The sequence below is a fragment of the Mustelus asterias genome, chromosome 7 (genome assembly GCF_964213995.1).
Source record: "Mustelus asterias chromosome 7, sMusAst1.hap1.1, whole genome shotgun sequence".
Classification (NCBI taxonomy): Eukaryota; Metazoa; Chordata; class Chondrichthyes; order Carcharhiniformes; family Triakidae; genus Mustelus; species Mustelus asterias.
Genome location: NC_135807.1, coordinates 96,579,671 through 96,594,512, shown reverse-complemented (window position 1 = coordinate 96,594,512; position 14,842 = coordinate 96,579,671). Strand labels below are relative to the sequence as shown.

The 14,842-nt window shown below is 45.4% G+C and overlaps 1 protein-coding gene across 1 annotated transcript in view; it reads left to right on the top strand.

Annotated features, from left to right (window-relative positions):
• The first annotated feature begins 599 nt into the window (after positions 1 to 599).
• The window catches only part of LOC144495862 (collagen alpha-1(XV) chain-like), a 306,988-nt gene continuing 292,745 nt past the window's right edge, over positions 600 to 14,842 (top strand). Inside the window, exons 1-2 of the mRNA XM_078216523.1 lie at positions 600 to 753; positions 888 to 967. Of these exons, the coding sequence (XP_078072649.1) occupies positions 743 to 753; positions 888 to 967 (91 nt within the window). The 5' untranslated portion in view covers positions 600 to 742. The remainder of the gene's footprint in view (positions 754 to 887; positions 968 to 14,842) is intronic.

Here is a 14,842-nt window from a genome sequence, read left to right as displayed (position 1 = left end):
GATCACGCAGAGGCAAATTCGAGATGTGGTGGAGGAAAGTGCAAACCTCCAAAACACTCAGCAACCTGTCCCTGCCCTGGTGCAGAGCCTGCAGGATTTACCAGTGATCCTGGAACCAATGGAACAGGAGTGGAGCAAATAACCTTCCATCCTGAGGAACTGCTTTAGAGAAGACTTTTGCTTCGTTTTGAAGCTGGCTGTATCTAGTGTCTGTAGCCTTTGGTTTGATACCAGCTGAGGTTTAATGCTGGCTGCTAGTTATTTAGTATCCGTGTTTCTGGTTAGTGTTTGCAGCCTGCCCACTGCTTAGTTTCAATGTCGGATTCGACTGTGGCAGTATTGATGCTGGAGCTGCTGTATCGGCTCGGCAGCTCAGTGCATTGCTTACTCTCTGAGTGAGATGGTGACTTTAACCTGGTGTTGTGAAACTTCTTACTGTGTTTACCCCCAGTCCAACGCCGGCATCTCCACATCATGAGTGATATGGGTCAGGGCGAGAGGAGGGATTTTCTGTATCAGGAGGTGGGGAAAGAGGGAGGTCCAGCAGTAGGGGGGTCCAGCCTGGGGCTGTCAGACGGCTGTGTGTATCTTTCCTTAAAGAGAACGGCTCAGATTACACTGTGTGAGTTAGAAAGTAGAGGCTGTGAGTCGCAGCCTTTGTCACTCTGCTCGCTTCAGCTGCCAGCGGGCTGCTAACTCCCATCGATGTGGCCATAACTGGATCGTTCTCTGAACATCAGACATGGACTGCAGGTAAGGGACTGCACCCACCTCCGCCTCCCCCCACCCTCCCCCCCTCTAGCTTTCTGTTTTCCGTTTACTGCCTGCCGTTTGCTAACTTGTTCTCTGGTTCCTCCTCCCCCTCTTTCTGCTTGTGTCTGTGGCAGGTTCTACAAGACCACCCTGGCCCAGATGTTCCTCTTACTGTGGTGTTGCAGCATGACCACTGCTGCCCAAGTTCTGGAAGGTAAGGCGAGAGGGGTGGGGAAGGAGGGTTAAACTGCAACAGCAGCACTGTGCATCCTGACTAACTTTTCCAGTCTCATTTGGCAGAAGTTACGAGGGAGACTTTATATTCTGCTTGTGGAAACATTATGTATGCAGCCTGTACTGCGAATAAAATCAGATAATGCACCCTTGCATTTACGTTTCAATTTGGGGAATTGAAATATTTTACTTGTAAAAATGAGCCAGTATTCACATTCATTTTTTTCATAAGTTCCTTTTCATAAGTTCCCATAAGTTCCTGAAGTTTTACTTTAACAACTTACCAATCATAAACTTTCCTAGTTTGGTTAAAGGAATGTTTGTACTTTAGAGAACAGGGGCTTGGTGAGGACATGAATGAGGACATGGAAAGGAATTCCTCATTCAAAGCCTTTTATGATTTGCGTGGTACAGACTGAAACTCAAACTGCCTGTGAGCAGCCCATGTTTGTCATTGGTTTGCTTTAACTGTTTGTCTCTGGCAGTGGTGCCTGGAAAGTCATCGCAGACTCCCAGTACTCAGCACACTATCACTGAGAATTGCAGTGGATGTTCAGGCATACAGATTGTGACAGAGATGCTTGTGTTAAAACACTGTTGGTGTGGGGTTTTACTGAAATAGGTTCACTTCTTGCACATCTTCCTTATTTATCTATTTAAAGTGGAAGGGATCAATGTCTTTCCTTGTCTCAAATCAGAGTGAAGGAGAATTTACATTCACATTTAACAAACAGTAGGATTTAGTGAATTTGAACAGTATTTGCTCTCTGTTTTAACCTGGATATGGAACGTGTTCTACTGGTTGGTAAAGTGTGGCTGTATTTTATTTATCCTGTAATTTATAAATCGCTACCCACATGAATGGGCAAATCATGGGTGTTTATTCCTCAATGTTTGAAATTCATGAATGTTACAGTGAGAGACTGTTCCACCAATGAAATCATTCATGGCGATGTTGCCTATATTTTGCCCCCAGGGAGTGAATGATGATTTCAGATTTAAGCTGCCTTTGTATACCAACCCATCCTGTTTGACTTCTCCTGGGAATGTCACATTTCATGTTCCTGATTACATCCTGCTCCTTGGCAAACAAAGCTGAGTTTTTCCTTCCTTGCTAAGCTGAACAGAGTTATCAGACCCCCATATCTGCTCCAATGCCAAAATAACTTGTTTTCATCTCTGAATCATTCCCTGCCTCTACACACCCACCACTTCATCCATCTCCACTGAAATCCACTATCTGCTGTCTCCACATCAGCTCAAAGCCCCAGTTCTCCAATGCTCTTTACAGCCCCATAAACAGAAACTCCAAAATCATTCCGAGCTCTGGGCTTGTAATCTGTCCCACACTTTCATCATCCACCCTCTGACGTACTTGTTTTTGCCTTCAAATCGATCCACGGCTTCACCGCACCATAAATCTTCAATTTTCTCCAATCCTACACCCCATATCTACCCTCACACTTTAAAATACAGATGCCTCATCGATATCACAATGTCTCCAAAGTCCATGACTCTCTTTCTCTGCCTTGTTACCTTTTCTCCCACCTTCAAAACTGACTTCTCTTTCACTGTACCTTCCGCCACATCTCCTAACCTCTCTACAGCTCCAGGTCCAGCTCAGTGCTTATTGATTCCCTTCCTCCCCGCCCCATCCCCACCCTGAAACAGCAACAAGAAATTTCAGGGAATTTCACTACACATTTGCATGAATACCTCAATGGAACTTTAGGTTATATTTTGTCATCAAAAGTTGGTTTGATTTCAATCAAATACAAGATTCACAATTAGTTCAAATAAAATGGAAGACAGCAAGGTTAACTGGACATTGTAATCAATTTGTTTGCCAGTTGTAAAGATTCCTGTTCACTGTGTTTGGAAGACAGGTCACTGCAGTTTGTTGAACTTTGTGAGTTAACATTTGGTAGTGAGAAGGTTTAAAGAACCAATGAACTCAATTTAGAAAATGGTAAATGTAAATAGGTTGCTTGCACACATTATCCTCTGTCTGGTCCGCTGAACATATTGGGCCGGTTGTAAAATTCACAGTGGACATTTTATCCACAAAGGTAGGCTAGCCGGACAAAAACGCAAGTTTTTTCTGACACCATTTTCTAAATATCCCGGAGTTATTATAGGAAGAACGATTTTATTTATACTGTACAATCTAAATTTGATGGACGAGCAATCCAAGCCAGTTTGAAACTCCACCTTGACTAAGGTTGCCTTCATGTGACAGTGGCCATGTGATTTTATGTAGAGTGGTTTCACTTCACAACAGCACTGCAGTGTAAATGTAGCCTGCATAAGAGTGGCAGGTCTGAACTAATGCTGGAGTGAGATTCCTTAGAGGAACAACTTTCATAGAACATAGAACATAGAAAAAATACAGCACAAACAGGCCCTTCGGCCCACAAGTTGCGTCGGTCATGTCCCTACCTACCTAGGCCTATATATAGGCTTACCTATAACCCTCAATCCTATTAAGTCCCATGTACTCATCCAGAAGTCTCTTAAAAGACCCTATCAAGTTTGCCTCCACCACCATTGACGGCAGCCGATTCCACTCACCCACCATCCTCTGAGTGAAAAACTTACCCCTGACATCTCCTCTGTACCTACTCCCCAGCACCTTAAACCTGTGTCCTCTCGTAGCAGCCATTTCAGCCCTGGGAAAAAGCCTCTGAGAATCCACCCGATCTATACCTCTCAATTCCGCTTCATATTGAAATCAGTTCACCCTTAGCATCTAACTTATACTACATACATTTAACATCGGGACAAAACCAAATGAACTCCATAGCTGGATCCTTAAATGAATATCATCCTGCAAATGACAAGTTTAACTATTCAGAGAGGGGGGATCTGTGGAGGGGGAACCTAAGAGAGAAAAGGACATCTGTGTGTCCCTGTATACTCTGGTAATTTCACAATAGATGATTAAAAAAAGAGAAAGACTTGCCTTTATTTAGTACCATTCATGATCACAGCCAAGGAAGTGCATAATTAATCCTGTTACTAGGAAACTATCCCATTGTCTCATTAAAAAAAGAACAAGTGGTGGAATGTTGCCACTAGGGTGGAATATTGAAAATGAAAGTACAGATGAAGTACATTGAAGTCATGGTGCTCATGAGCTGGAACAGCTGTGGCTCAATGGAGGCATTCTGGCCTCAGAGTCAGAGTGTTGTGAGTTTAGATCTCACTCCGGAGTCTAAGCTGAAACCTGAGAGCTGTCTTTCGGGTGAAACGTTGAACCTTTTGTACTCTCAGGAAAAATGTAAAGACCCCGTGGCACTGTTCCAATGAAGAGCAGTTGAGTTCTCCTCAGTATCCTGAACAACATTTATCTGTCATAGAACCCCTATAGTGCAGATGGAGGCTATTCAGCCCATCGAGTCTGCACCGACCACAATTCCACCCAGGCCCTATCCCCATAACCCTACGTATTTACCCTGCTAATCCCCCTGACGCTAGGGTCAATTTAGCATGGCCAATAAACTTAACCTGCACATCTTTGGACTGTGGGAGGAAACCAGAGCACCCGGAGGAAACCCACGCAGACTCGGGGAGAAAGTGCAAGCTCTACGCAGACAATGACCTGAGGCCAGAATTGAACCCGGGTCCCAGCACTGTGAGGCAGTAGTGCTAACCACTGCACCACTGTGCCACCCTTTCAACTTAATGATAGAAGTAAATTTGTCTTTATATTTGTGGGAGCTTGCTGTGTAAAATTGTCTGCTGCATTACAATCGTGATGACACTTCAAAAGAACTTCATTGACAGTAAAGCAGATCTGAACATCCTGAGGCCACGAGAACTGCTATATAAACATAAAATCTTCTGAAGCCTTCTGAAGGGTGAAAACCTGAGTGTGGGCAAATAGAGAGAGATCCCAGTTACAAATTCGATTTTCTCTATTTTTCCTTGTTACATTATATTTTTTGCCCTTTTCTCAGTAGTTTGAATCATAGAATTATAGAATCCCTACAGTTTGATTGGCTTGTTTTAAGAATCACCGCCTCATGTTGAAGGCATTTCTCTCTGTCTGACAGTACAAGGTTTCCATGTGGAAATTATTACCTGGATTACCTGCTAACTAGGAAATGTATCCCATTATTTAATAAAAAATAACAAGCAATGGGGAGATTGGGAATTGGGCTGAACATTTCAGCTGGAACATTTGTTGAGACTGAAATCCACCAGAGAAAGTATAAATCCTCCCCTCTGGCAAGAACCTCAATTATATTTTATTACCATTGTGTCGGTTCTGATTGACCTCACTTCCCTCAGTGCCATTAATCAAAGAGTAGATCACAAAATACGCTGCATTACACCATCATTACTGTGATTCACTGTAATACACTGTTCTGATGTGGAGATGCCGGCGTTGGACTGGGGTAAACACAGTAAGAAGTTTAACAACACCAGGTTAAAGTCCAACAGGTTTATTTGGTAGCAAAAGCCACACAAGCTTTCGGAGCTCCAAGCCCCTTCTTCGGGTGAGTGGGAATTCTGTTCACAAACAGGGCATATAAAGACACAGACTCAATTTACATGAATAATGGTTGGAATGCGAATACTTACAGCTAATCAAGTCTTTAAGATACAAACAACGTGAGTGGAGAGAGCATCAAGACAGGCTAAAAAGATGTGTATTGTCTCCAGACAAGACAGCCAGTGAAACTCTGCAGGTCCAAGCAAGCTGTGGGGGTTACAAATAGTGTGACATGAACCCAATATCCTGGTTGAGGCCGTCCTCGTGTGTGCGGAACTTGGCTATCAGTTTCTGCTCAGCGACTCTGCGCCGTCGTGTGTCGTGAAGGCCGCCTTGGAGAACGCTTACCCGAATATCAGAGGCCGAATGCCCGTGACCGCTGAAGTGCTCCCCAACAGGAAGAGGACAGTCTTGCCTGGTGATTGTCAAGCGGTGTTCATTCATCCGTTGTCGCAGCGTCTGCATGGTTTCCCCAATGTACCATGCCTCGGGACATCCTTTCCTGCAGCGTATCAGGTAGATAACATTGGCCGAGTTGCAAGAGTACGTACCGTGTACCTGGTGGATGGTGTTCTCACGTGAGATGATGGCATCTGTGCCGATGATCCGGCACGTCTTGCAGAGGTTGCTGTGGCAGGGTTGTGTGGTGTCGTGGTCACTGTTCTCCTGAAGGCTGGGTAGTTTGCTGCGGACAATGGTCTGTTTGAGGTTGTGCGGTTGTTTGAAGGCAAGAAGTGGCTGTCCAGTGCAGAACACACAGTGCAGAACAGTGTACACACTGTTCTGTACAGCTCTGAATTGTAATTGTTCCTTCTTGGTGCAGTACATTTACATCGACTCTTTGGGTGCGATCTTACTGGCCCGCTGCATCAATCGAGCAGCGTGGGGATGCAGGAAAGCCGGTTTGCGCTGGGTGTAAATTGGTTTGACACCGAGTGCCATCTTCCTAGCCCTCTATTGCCGTCGGGATCAGCTTCATGTGTGAAGCCAATTTAAATATTAGCGTCACGATTTACATGACATTAGCGTATGACATTAGACCCTTTCTGGCCTCCCAGACGCTTCCCCCCTGACTGGCGAAACCTCTTGCCGATGAGAATCACTCATGGTTCCCACCAACAGGGACCGGGCACCATGGCCACGCCAGGGAATTAGAGGCCATTAGAGGCCATTTCAACTCCCAGTGGTCGGGGGCATGACCAGGCAGTACCAACCAGGCACCATAATCGTGCTGGGGCAGTGCCAAGGGGGTGGGGCCTGAGTGGATGGGGGGCTATGATGGGGGGCATAGGGAGCTCTGCAGGGGGCTGTGCAAGGGGAAGGGATTGGCAGATGGGGAGAAGACCGGCAAAGTGGGGAGACCTGCAAAGGAGGAGGGCGTGGAGGGGGCAGGCCACAGAGCCGGTCGTGATGGGGAACTGATTGGGAGGGTCCCGATGCCTTCATACCGACGACCCATGTTGCCGGAGGGGGGCGGTTGGAGGGGTCACACTGTCGCCGATGATGGGGGGAGGGCAATGTCTATGGTGGGGGTGGGGGGGGGGAGCAGGATAGTGGGAAGATTTTGAACACACACACAGTCGAATTCTGAAGAGGAGTCGAAATGTCCTGAAATGTAACTTTTCTGTCATTCAATCAACCCTTACACAGATCTTCCTTCAGTCCATGTCCCACCCATCGCTTACTGAGAACATGTTACATCTCTAACTTCTCCCAGTTCTGATGAAAGGTCACCGTGCAGAAACGTTAACTTTATTTCTCCCTGCGCAGAAGCTGCCAGACCTGCCGAGTGTCTCCAGCGTTTTCTGTTTTATTAACAGTTGAACCTTTTGCTTCCAGTTGATCTGTTAGTGATCCCCATTTACATCAAATTGAGAAAACGTTTGTTCCAAATCCTGGGAACAAATCGCTCTGCTGGAAAATGCATTTTACATTGTTACATACAGCAAAGACTCTTTTAGGTTGCCATCGTTGAGAAGAATTCTGATTAATGAGCTAGTTTAACGGTGAAGGGAAAGTGACTGGCAATCCCGTGAGACAAAGATTAGAGTAAAATGCCACATTGTGGATAACTGATGTAACCTGATAGCCGACATTCCTATACTGGTGCAAAGGGACGCTCAGTCAGTGTTGCTTAATGAATTCATCCTTCAGTGAGATTGATTTCAATTCAGGTACATTGCATTCTCTCTGTATAATGATCCACCTATCCCATCAATTGACCTTTCCTTCTGGAGCATTTGAAATGACATTGGTCCCGACTGTTGACAGTGACTTTGGCAGTGTTGTGGTTATGTTAGTCAACTAATATTCCAGAGGATCGGACTAATAATCCGGAGCAGCTGAGTTCAGTTTTCACCGTGGCAATTTGGGAATTGGCATTCAGTTCAAAAATTCTGGAAGTGAAAAGCTAGTATCAGTAAAACTGTATCTGAAACAGGGGACAGGCTTTGGAGACCCGGGAGGTGATTTACCTCAGAGTACCCAGCCTCGGACCTGCGCTTGTCATCTTATTATTTAGGTGGCTGGTCTTGCCATTGGTTGGAGCCATGCCTAGCATAAAGGAAGATGGCTGTGTTTCTTGGAAACCAGTCATCTCAGTTTCAGGTCATCGATGCAGGAGTTCCTCAGGCTGACACGTGGGCACACCACCACTGGCAAGCTCCTCTCCAAGTCACACAACCTCCTGATTTGGAACTATGTTCTTGTTCCCTCACTGTTATTGGGTGAAAATTCTGGATCTCCCTCCCTAACAGCACTGTGGGTGTACCTATGATGTGGAGATGCTGGCGTTGGACTGGGGTAAGCACAGGTTAATTTGATAGCAAATACCATAAGCTTTCGGAGCCATAAGCTCCGAAAGCTTATGGTATTTGCTACCAAATAAATCTGTTGGACTTTAACCTGGTGTTGTGAGACTTCTTACTGTGGTGTACCTATACCACCTGTTCAAACATTGGTTTACACCTTCTCAAGTGAAACTGGGGATAGGTAATAAATGTTGGCCTCACCAGCAATGCTCACATCTCACAAATGAATTTTAAAAAAGCCTGAGCATGAATGTTGTCCAGATCTTGCTCCTTTTGAATACAAGTGTTTTATTAAGATCCTAGAAGGAGGCCATTCGGCCCATCGAGTCTGCGCCAACTCTCCGAAAGAGAATCTTACCCATGCCCAACGCCCACTCTATCCCTGTACCACCACACATTTCCCATGGCTAATCCATCTAATTCCCACATCTTGGGACACTAAGGGGCAATTTAGCATGGCCAATCTACCTAACCTGCTTATCTTTATACTGTGGGAGGAAACCGGAGCACCTGGAAGAAACCCATGCAGACATGTGGAGAATGTGCAAACTCCACACAGACAGTGACCCTAGCCAGGAACCGAACCCATGTCCCTGGTGCTATGAGGCAGCAGTGCTAACCACTGTGCCACCGTGCTGCCCCTTTGAGGAACTGTGACTAGATCTGAACACTGAGAAATCATCAGCGAATATTCCCACTTCTGACTTTATCAATGAGACCCATAGTTCAGTTGGCCGCAGTCTCGCCTCTGAGTCGGAATATTGTGTGCTTAAGATGAAGCAAGTGAAAAGCAGATTTTGCTGAGGAAAACCTGCGGCCAGCCCTAAGCTTGAGATGATTGGCCTTCAAAAACCATAATCATCTTTGTGCTAGGTATGACTCCAACCAGTAGATCATTCCCCCCACACCTCCCGATACCCATTGACTTCATAGAACCAAAGTAAAGTTATGGTGCAAATAAAAGACCATTCAGCCCATCATATCTGTGGCAGCCAAAAAAGAGTAAAAAGAAACTTGCCGCTCATTTCAATCCCACTTTCCAGCACTTGCTGCATATCTTTACAGGTTACAGCACTTCAGAGGTAGATCCAGGTAGCTGGGTGCGTTTCACCCTTAACTGCCAACATTGGCAGTGAACGCCAGATGTCCAGCACCCTCTGGGTGAAAGAGATTTTCCTCATAGAATCCTACAGTGCAGAAGGAGGAAATTTGGTCTATCGAGTCTGCACCAACCACAATCCCACCCAGGTCCTATCCCCATTAACCCGTGCATTTACCCTTGCTAGTCCCCCTGGCACTAAGGGGCAATTTAGCATGGCCAATCCACCTAACCTGCACATTTTCTCATGTTGCCTTTAATCCTTCTACCAAGCTTCTTAAATCTATGTCTTGGTAATTGACCCCTCGGCTGGGGGAAACAAGTCTTTCCTGTCTATCCTTTCTAGAGTAAGGAGTCTCACAACACCAGGTTAAAGTCCAACAGGTTTATTTGGTAGCAAACGCCACTAGCGTTGGACTTTAACCTGGTGTTGTTAGACTCCTTACTGTGTTTACCCCAGTCCAACGCCGGCATCTCCACATCATATCCTATCTAGACCCCTCATAATTTTGTACACCACAGGAAAATCACCCTTTAGCCTCGCTGTTTGAAGGAAAATAACCCTAACCTATCCAATTTCCCCCCACAGCTGCAATTTTCAAGCTCTGTCAGCATTCTTGTAAATCTCCTTTTCACTCTCTCTCGAGCAGTTATGTCCTTCCTGGTGGTGACCAGAACTGTACACAAAATTCCAGCTGTGTTCAAACCAGCATTTTATGCAGTTCCAGCATTACATCCCTGTTTTCTATTCAGTACCTCGCCCAATAAAGGCAAGTATTCCAAATGCTTTCATGACCACCTTGTCCACCTTCATGCACTTCAAGGTTTCTCAGTTCCTCCCCCCCTCTCAATGTCTTCCCATTCATTGAATATTCCCTTGCTTTGTTTGCCCTCCCCAAAATGCGTTGCCTCTCACTTTTCCAGCTTGAATTCCATTTGCGATCTCCCTGCCCACTCATCCAAACCATTGATATAATTCTGGAGTCAACAACTATCCCCTTCACCATCAATTGCGCAGCCAATTTTTATGTCATCTGCAAACTTCCCAATTGTGCCTCCCACATTTAAATCTAAATACAACAAACAGCAAAGGCCCCAAGACTGGGCATTATGGAAAATCACTGGAAACCGCTTTCCATTTGCAAAAACATCCATCAGCCATTACCCTTTGTTTCCTGTCACTGAGCCTTTTTTGGATCCGGCCTGCCACCTTCCTCTGTATCCCATGGGATATTAATTTTCTGACCTGTCTGCTATGTGGGACCTTATCAAATGCCTTATTGAATTCCATGTAGACAACATCCACTGCACTACCCTCATCAATCTTACTCGTTACTTCCTCAAAATATTCTATTAAAAATAACAAAACATGCTGACTATCCCTGATCAATCCATGCCTTCCTGAATGACAGTCTATCGTGTTTCTCTGAATTGTTTCCAATTGACTGGCCGATAATTTTCTGATTTATCACTCACACCCTTTTTAAATAATGGTACAATGTTTGCATACCTTCAATCTTCCGGGACCTCGCTTGTACCTACTCAGAGCATTCAGTTCAGTTTGACTGAAGTTCCTTTATTCCAGGTTTGGTCAAATGCTGTCTTGATGTCAAAGACAGTCACAAGGGTTGAGACATTCAGTTCTTTCATCAATATTTGGACCAAGACTGCAATGAGGTCAGGAGCTGGGTGGCCTCGGCAGAATCCAAACTGAGTATCAGTGAACAGACTATTGCTGAGTAACTGATGGTCCATAGCACTGTCAATGGCACCTTCTGTCACTTTGCAAAAGATTGAGAGTGGACTGTTGGGGCAGTAATTGGCTGAGTTGGATTTGTCCTGCTTTTTCTGGATAAATATACCTGAGCAATTTCCCACATTCTTGGATAGGTGCCATTGTTGTAGATGTACTGGAACAACTTGGCTAGGGAAGCTGCTAGTAATGGAGCACAAGACTTCAGTACAATTACTGGGGTGTTGTCAGGTGTAGCTCCGAAAACTAATGGTATTTGCTACCAAATAAACCTGTTGGACTTTAACCTGGTGTTGTTAAAACTCTTACTGTGTTTACCCCAGTCCAATGCCGGCATCTCCACATGGTGTTGTCAGGACCCATAGCCTTTGCTGTATCAAGTGCCGTTTCGTGATATCACGTGGAATTAGTTGAATTGACTAAAGACTAGCATCTGGGACCTCAGGACAAGGCCAAGATGGATTATCCATTTGGCACTTCTAGCTGAAGGTGGCTGTAAATGCTTTAGCCTTGGCTTTTGCATTGACTTGCTGGGCTCCCCCATCATTAAGAATGGGATATTTCTGGAGCTTCCACCTCCATTTAGTTGTTTAAATTCTCCACCATAATTCACAATTGAATTTGATTTGATTTGATTTATTATTGTCACATGTATTAGTATACAGTGAATAGTATTGTTTCTTGCGCGCTATACAGACAAAACATACCGTTCATAGAGAAGGGAAGAAGAGGGTGCAGAATGTAGTGCTACAGTCATAGCTAGGGTGCAGAGAAAGATCAACTTAATGCAAGGTAAGTCCATTCAAAAGTCTGATGGCAGCAGGGAAGAAGTAGGACTTTGATCTGATCGATTTATTGTGGAATCACTTAGTTTTGTTTCTAGCAGCATGGTGCGCTATAGCCTCACCAGGTTGACACTTTCCCAGTGCTGTTCCTGGCATGCTGTTTTACACTCTTTCACTGCGCCGTGGCTGGTTCCCTGGTAGAGTGAGGAATATATCAGGCCATGAAGTTACAGGTTGTGATTAAGTTCAGTTCTGCTGCTACTGGTAGCCTACAGTGCCTCAAAGATGCCTAATTTTGAGTTACTGGATCGGTTTTGAATCTATCCCATTTAGCACAGTGGGAGTGCCCCACAATATGATGAAGGGTGTTCTCAGTAGGAAGATAGGACTTCATTTCCACCATGACTGCATGGTGATCACTATTGCCAAGAAACAGAGGTAGCTTTACGAAATCTATACTTATATTGTTGGGTGTTAGAAATAATGTATAGATTTAAGTGAGGTCAATTTTGAGTTTCTGTGGAAGAGCGGGTTAAAGCTTCAGTTAATTCATGTTAACCAAAGGTGCTTGCATGTATGGGGGTTTGTGTTTCATTTCAAACTGTGCATGCATTGTAATTAAATGGTTTACAACATAAAAACAAACAGGTGTTAAAGAAAGAACAGGCTGTTGCTTGGCAACCCGGGGCCACTTTAGATTAGAAAGAATTTTTGGTTTAGTTTTAAACTGGGCCCACTAGCAGTTGGAAGCAGGTAACTGGTGAGGAAATGGCTCACACAGAAACCGCCAGAAGAGAAGCAGGACAATGGGATAAAGGCAAGAAAGCAAGTGCCAGAAACTAAAGAACAAATAGTTCTAGAAATCAGGAAATGAAAAGTGATGTTCCAGGAAAACTGAAGCCAAAGGGACAAAAGGAACTGGAAATTGAACAAGGTACTATTCATTGATGTTAACCATGATGTGGAGATGCCGGCGTTGGACTGGGGTGGGCACAGTAAGAAGTCTCACAACACCAGGTTAAAGTCCAACAGGTTTATTTGGTAGCACAAACCACAAGCTTTCAGAGCACTGTCCCTTCATCAGGTGAGTGGGAGTTCTGTTCACAAACAGGGCATATAAAGACACAAACTCAATTTACAAAATAATGGTTGGAATGTGAGTCTTTACAGGTAATCAAGTCTTAAAGGTACAGACAATGTGAGTGGAGAGAGGGTTAAGCACAGGTTAAAGAGATGTGTATTGTCTCCAGCCAGGACAGTTAGTGAGATTTTGCAAGCCCAGGCAAGTCGTGGAGGTTACAGATAGTGTGACATGAACCCAAGATCCCAGTTGAGGCGTCCTCATGTGTGCGGAACTTGGCGATCAGTTTCTGCTCAGCGATTCTGCGTTGTCATGTGTCGTGAAGGCCGCCTTGGAGAATGCTTACCCGAAGATCAGAGGCTGAATGCCCGTGCCTGGTGATTGTCGAGCGGTGTTCATTCATCCGTTGTCGTAGTGTCTGCATGGTTTCCCCAATGTACCATGCCTCGGGACATCCTTTCCTGCAGCATATCAGGTGGACAACGTTGGCCGAGTTGCAAGAGTAAGTACCGTGTACCTGGTGGATGGTGTTCTCACGTGAGATGATGGCATCCGTGTCGATGATCCGGCACGTCTTGCAGAGGTTGCTGTGGCAGGGTTGTGTAATGTCGTGGTCACTGTTCTCCTGAAGGCTGGGTAGTTTGCTGTGGACAATGGTCTGTTTGAGGTTGTGCGGCTGTTTGAAGGCAAGAAGTGGGGGTGTGGGGATGGCCTTGGCGAGATATTCGTCTTCATCGGTGACACGTTGAAGGCTCCGGAGAAGATGTCGTAGCTTCTCCGCTCCGGGGAAGTACTGGACGACGAAGGGTACTCTGCCCGCCGTGTCCCACGTTTGTCTTCTGAGGAGGTCGGTGCGGTTTTTCGCTGTGGTGCGTCAAGCGCCATATCCTATTCTTATGAGGGCATCTTTCAGCGTCTGAGCTGATCCTGTGTATACGGAGGGCTTGTCCGTAGGGGATGGCTTCTTTAACGTGTTTAGGCTGGAAGCTGGAGAAGTGAAGCATCGTGAGGTTATCCATGGGCTTGCGGTACAGTGAGGTGCTGAGGTGACCATCCTTGATGGAGATGCGTGTATTCAAGAATGCAACCGATTCCAGAGAGTAGTCCATGGGAGTCTGATGGTGGGATGGAACTTGTTGATGTCATCATATAGTTGTTTCGCCAAGAGTCCAAAGGAAGAAAATGTCATCAATGTATTTAGTGTATAGCATCGGTTGAAGGTCCTGTGTGGTGACTCGCATTCCAACCATTATCTTGTAAATTGAGTTTGTATCTATATATGCCCTGTTTGTGAACAGAACTCCCACTCACCTGATGAAGGGGCAGCGCTCCGAAAGCTAGTGGCTTGTGCTACCAAATAAACCTGTTGGACTTTAACCTGGTGTTGTGAGACTTCTTACATTGATGTTAAAGACAGGGACAGAGAAAAGCTCCCAGTTCAAGACAGAGCTGAAAGGTGCAGTCTTGGTGAAGTTGGCCAGCGAGTAGCCAGACATCTGAAGAAATCCTAAGGCTGGTGTACAGCCTGTGAAGCAGTAGTGCTCTGTTGACGTGGCTGGGTACCTGAGAAATTGTGTGGAAGCTTGAACACACATGACAGTCCGAGGCAGAGAAATACTGAAAGGAGAGATTGAAATCCTGGAAGTGGATCTGTGGTGAAGCAGCTGTGAGAAAGCGTAACTTGGGTGAAGATTTGAAAGCATGTTTTGTCAAGAGTGAAATTTGGAAACACTCATGGAAATCAGAGTTCCAGTGAAACTGGTTGGCTCACAGAGCATCTGGGCGTATTTGAGGGGAAACCCACAGGAGTTGTATTGGGTGGCATCTGC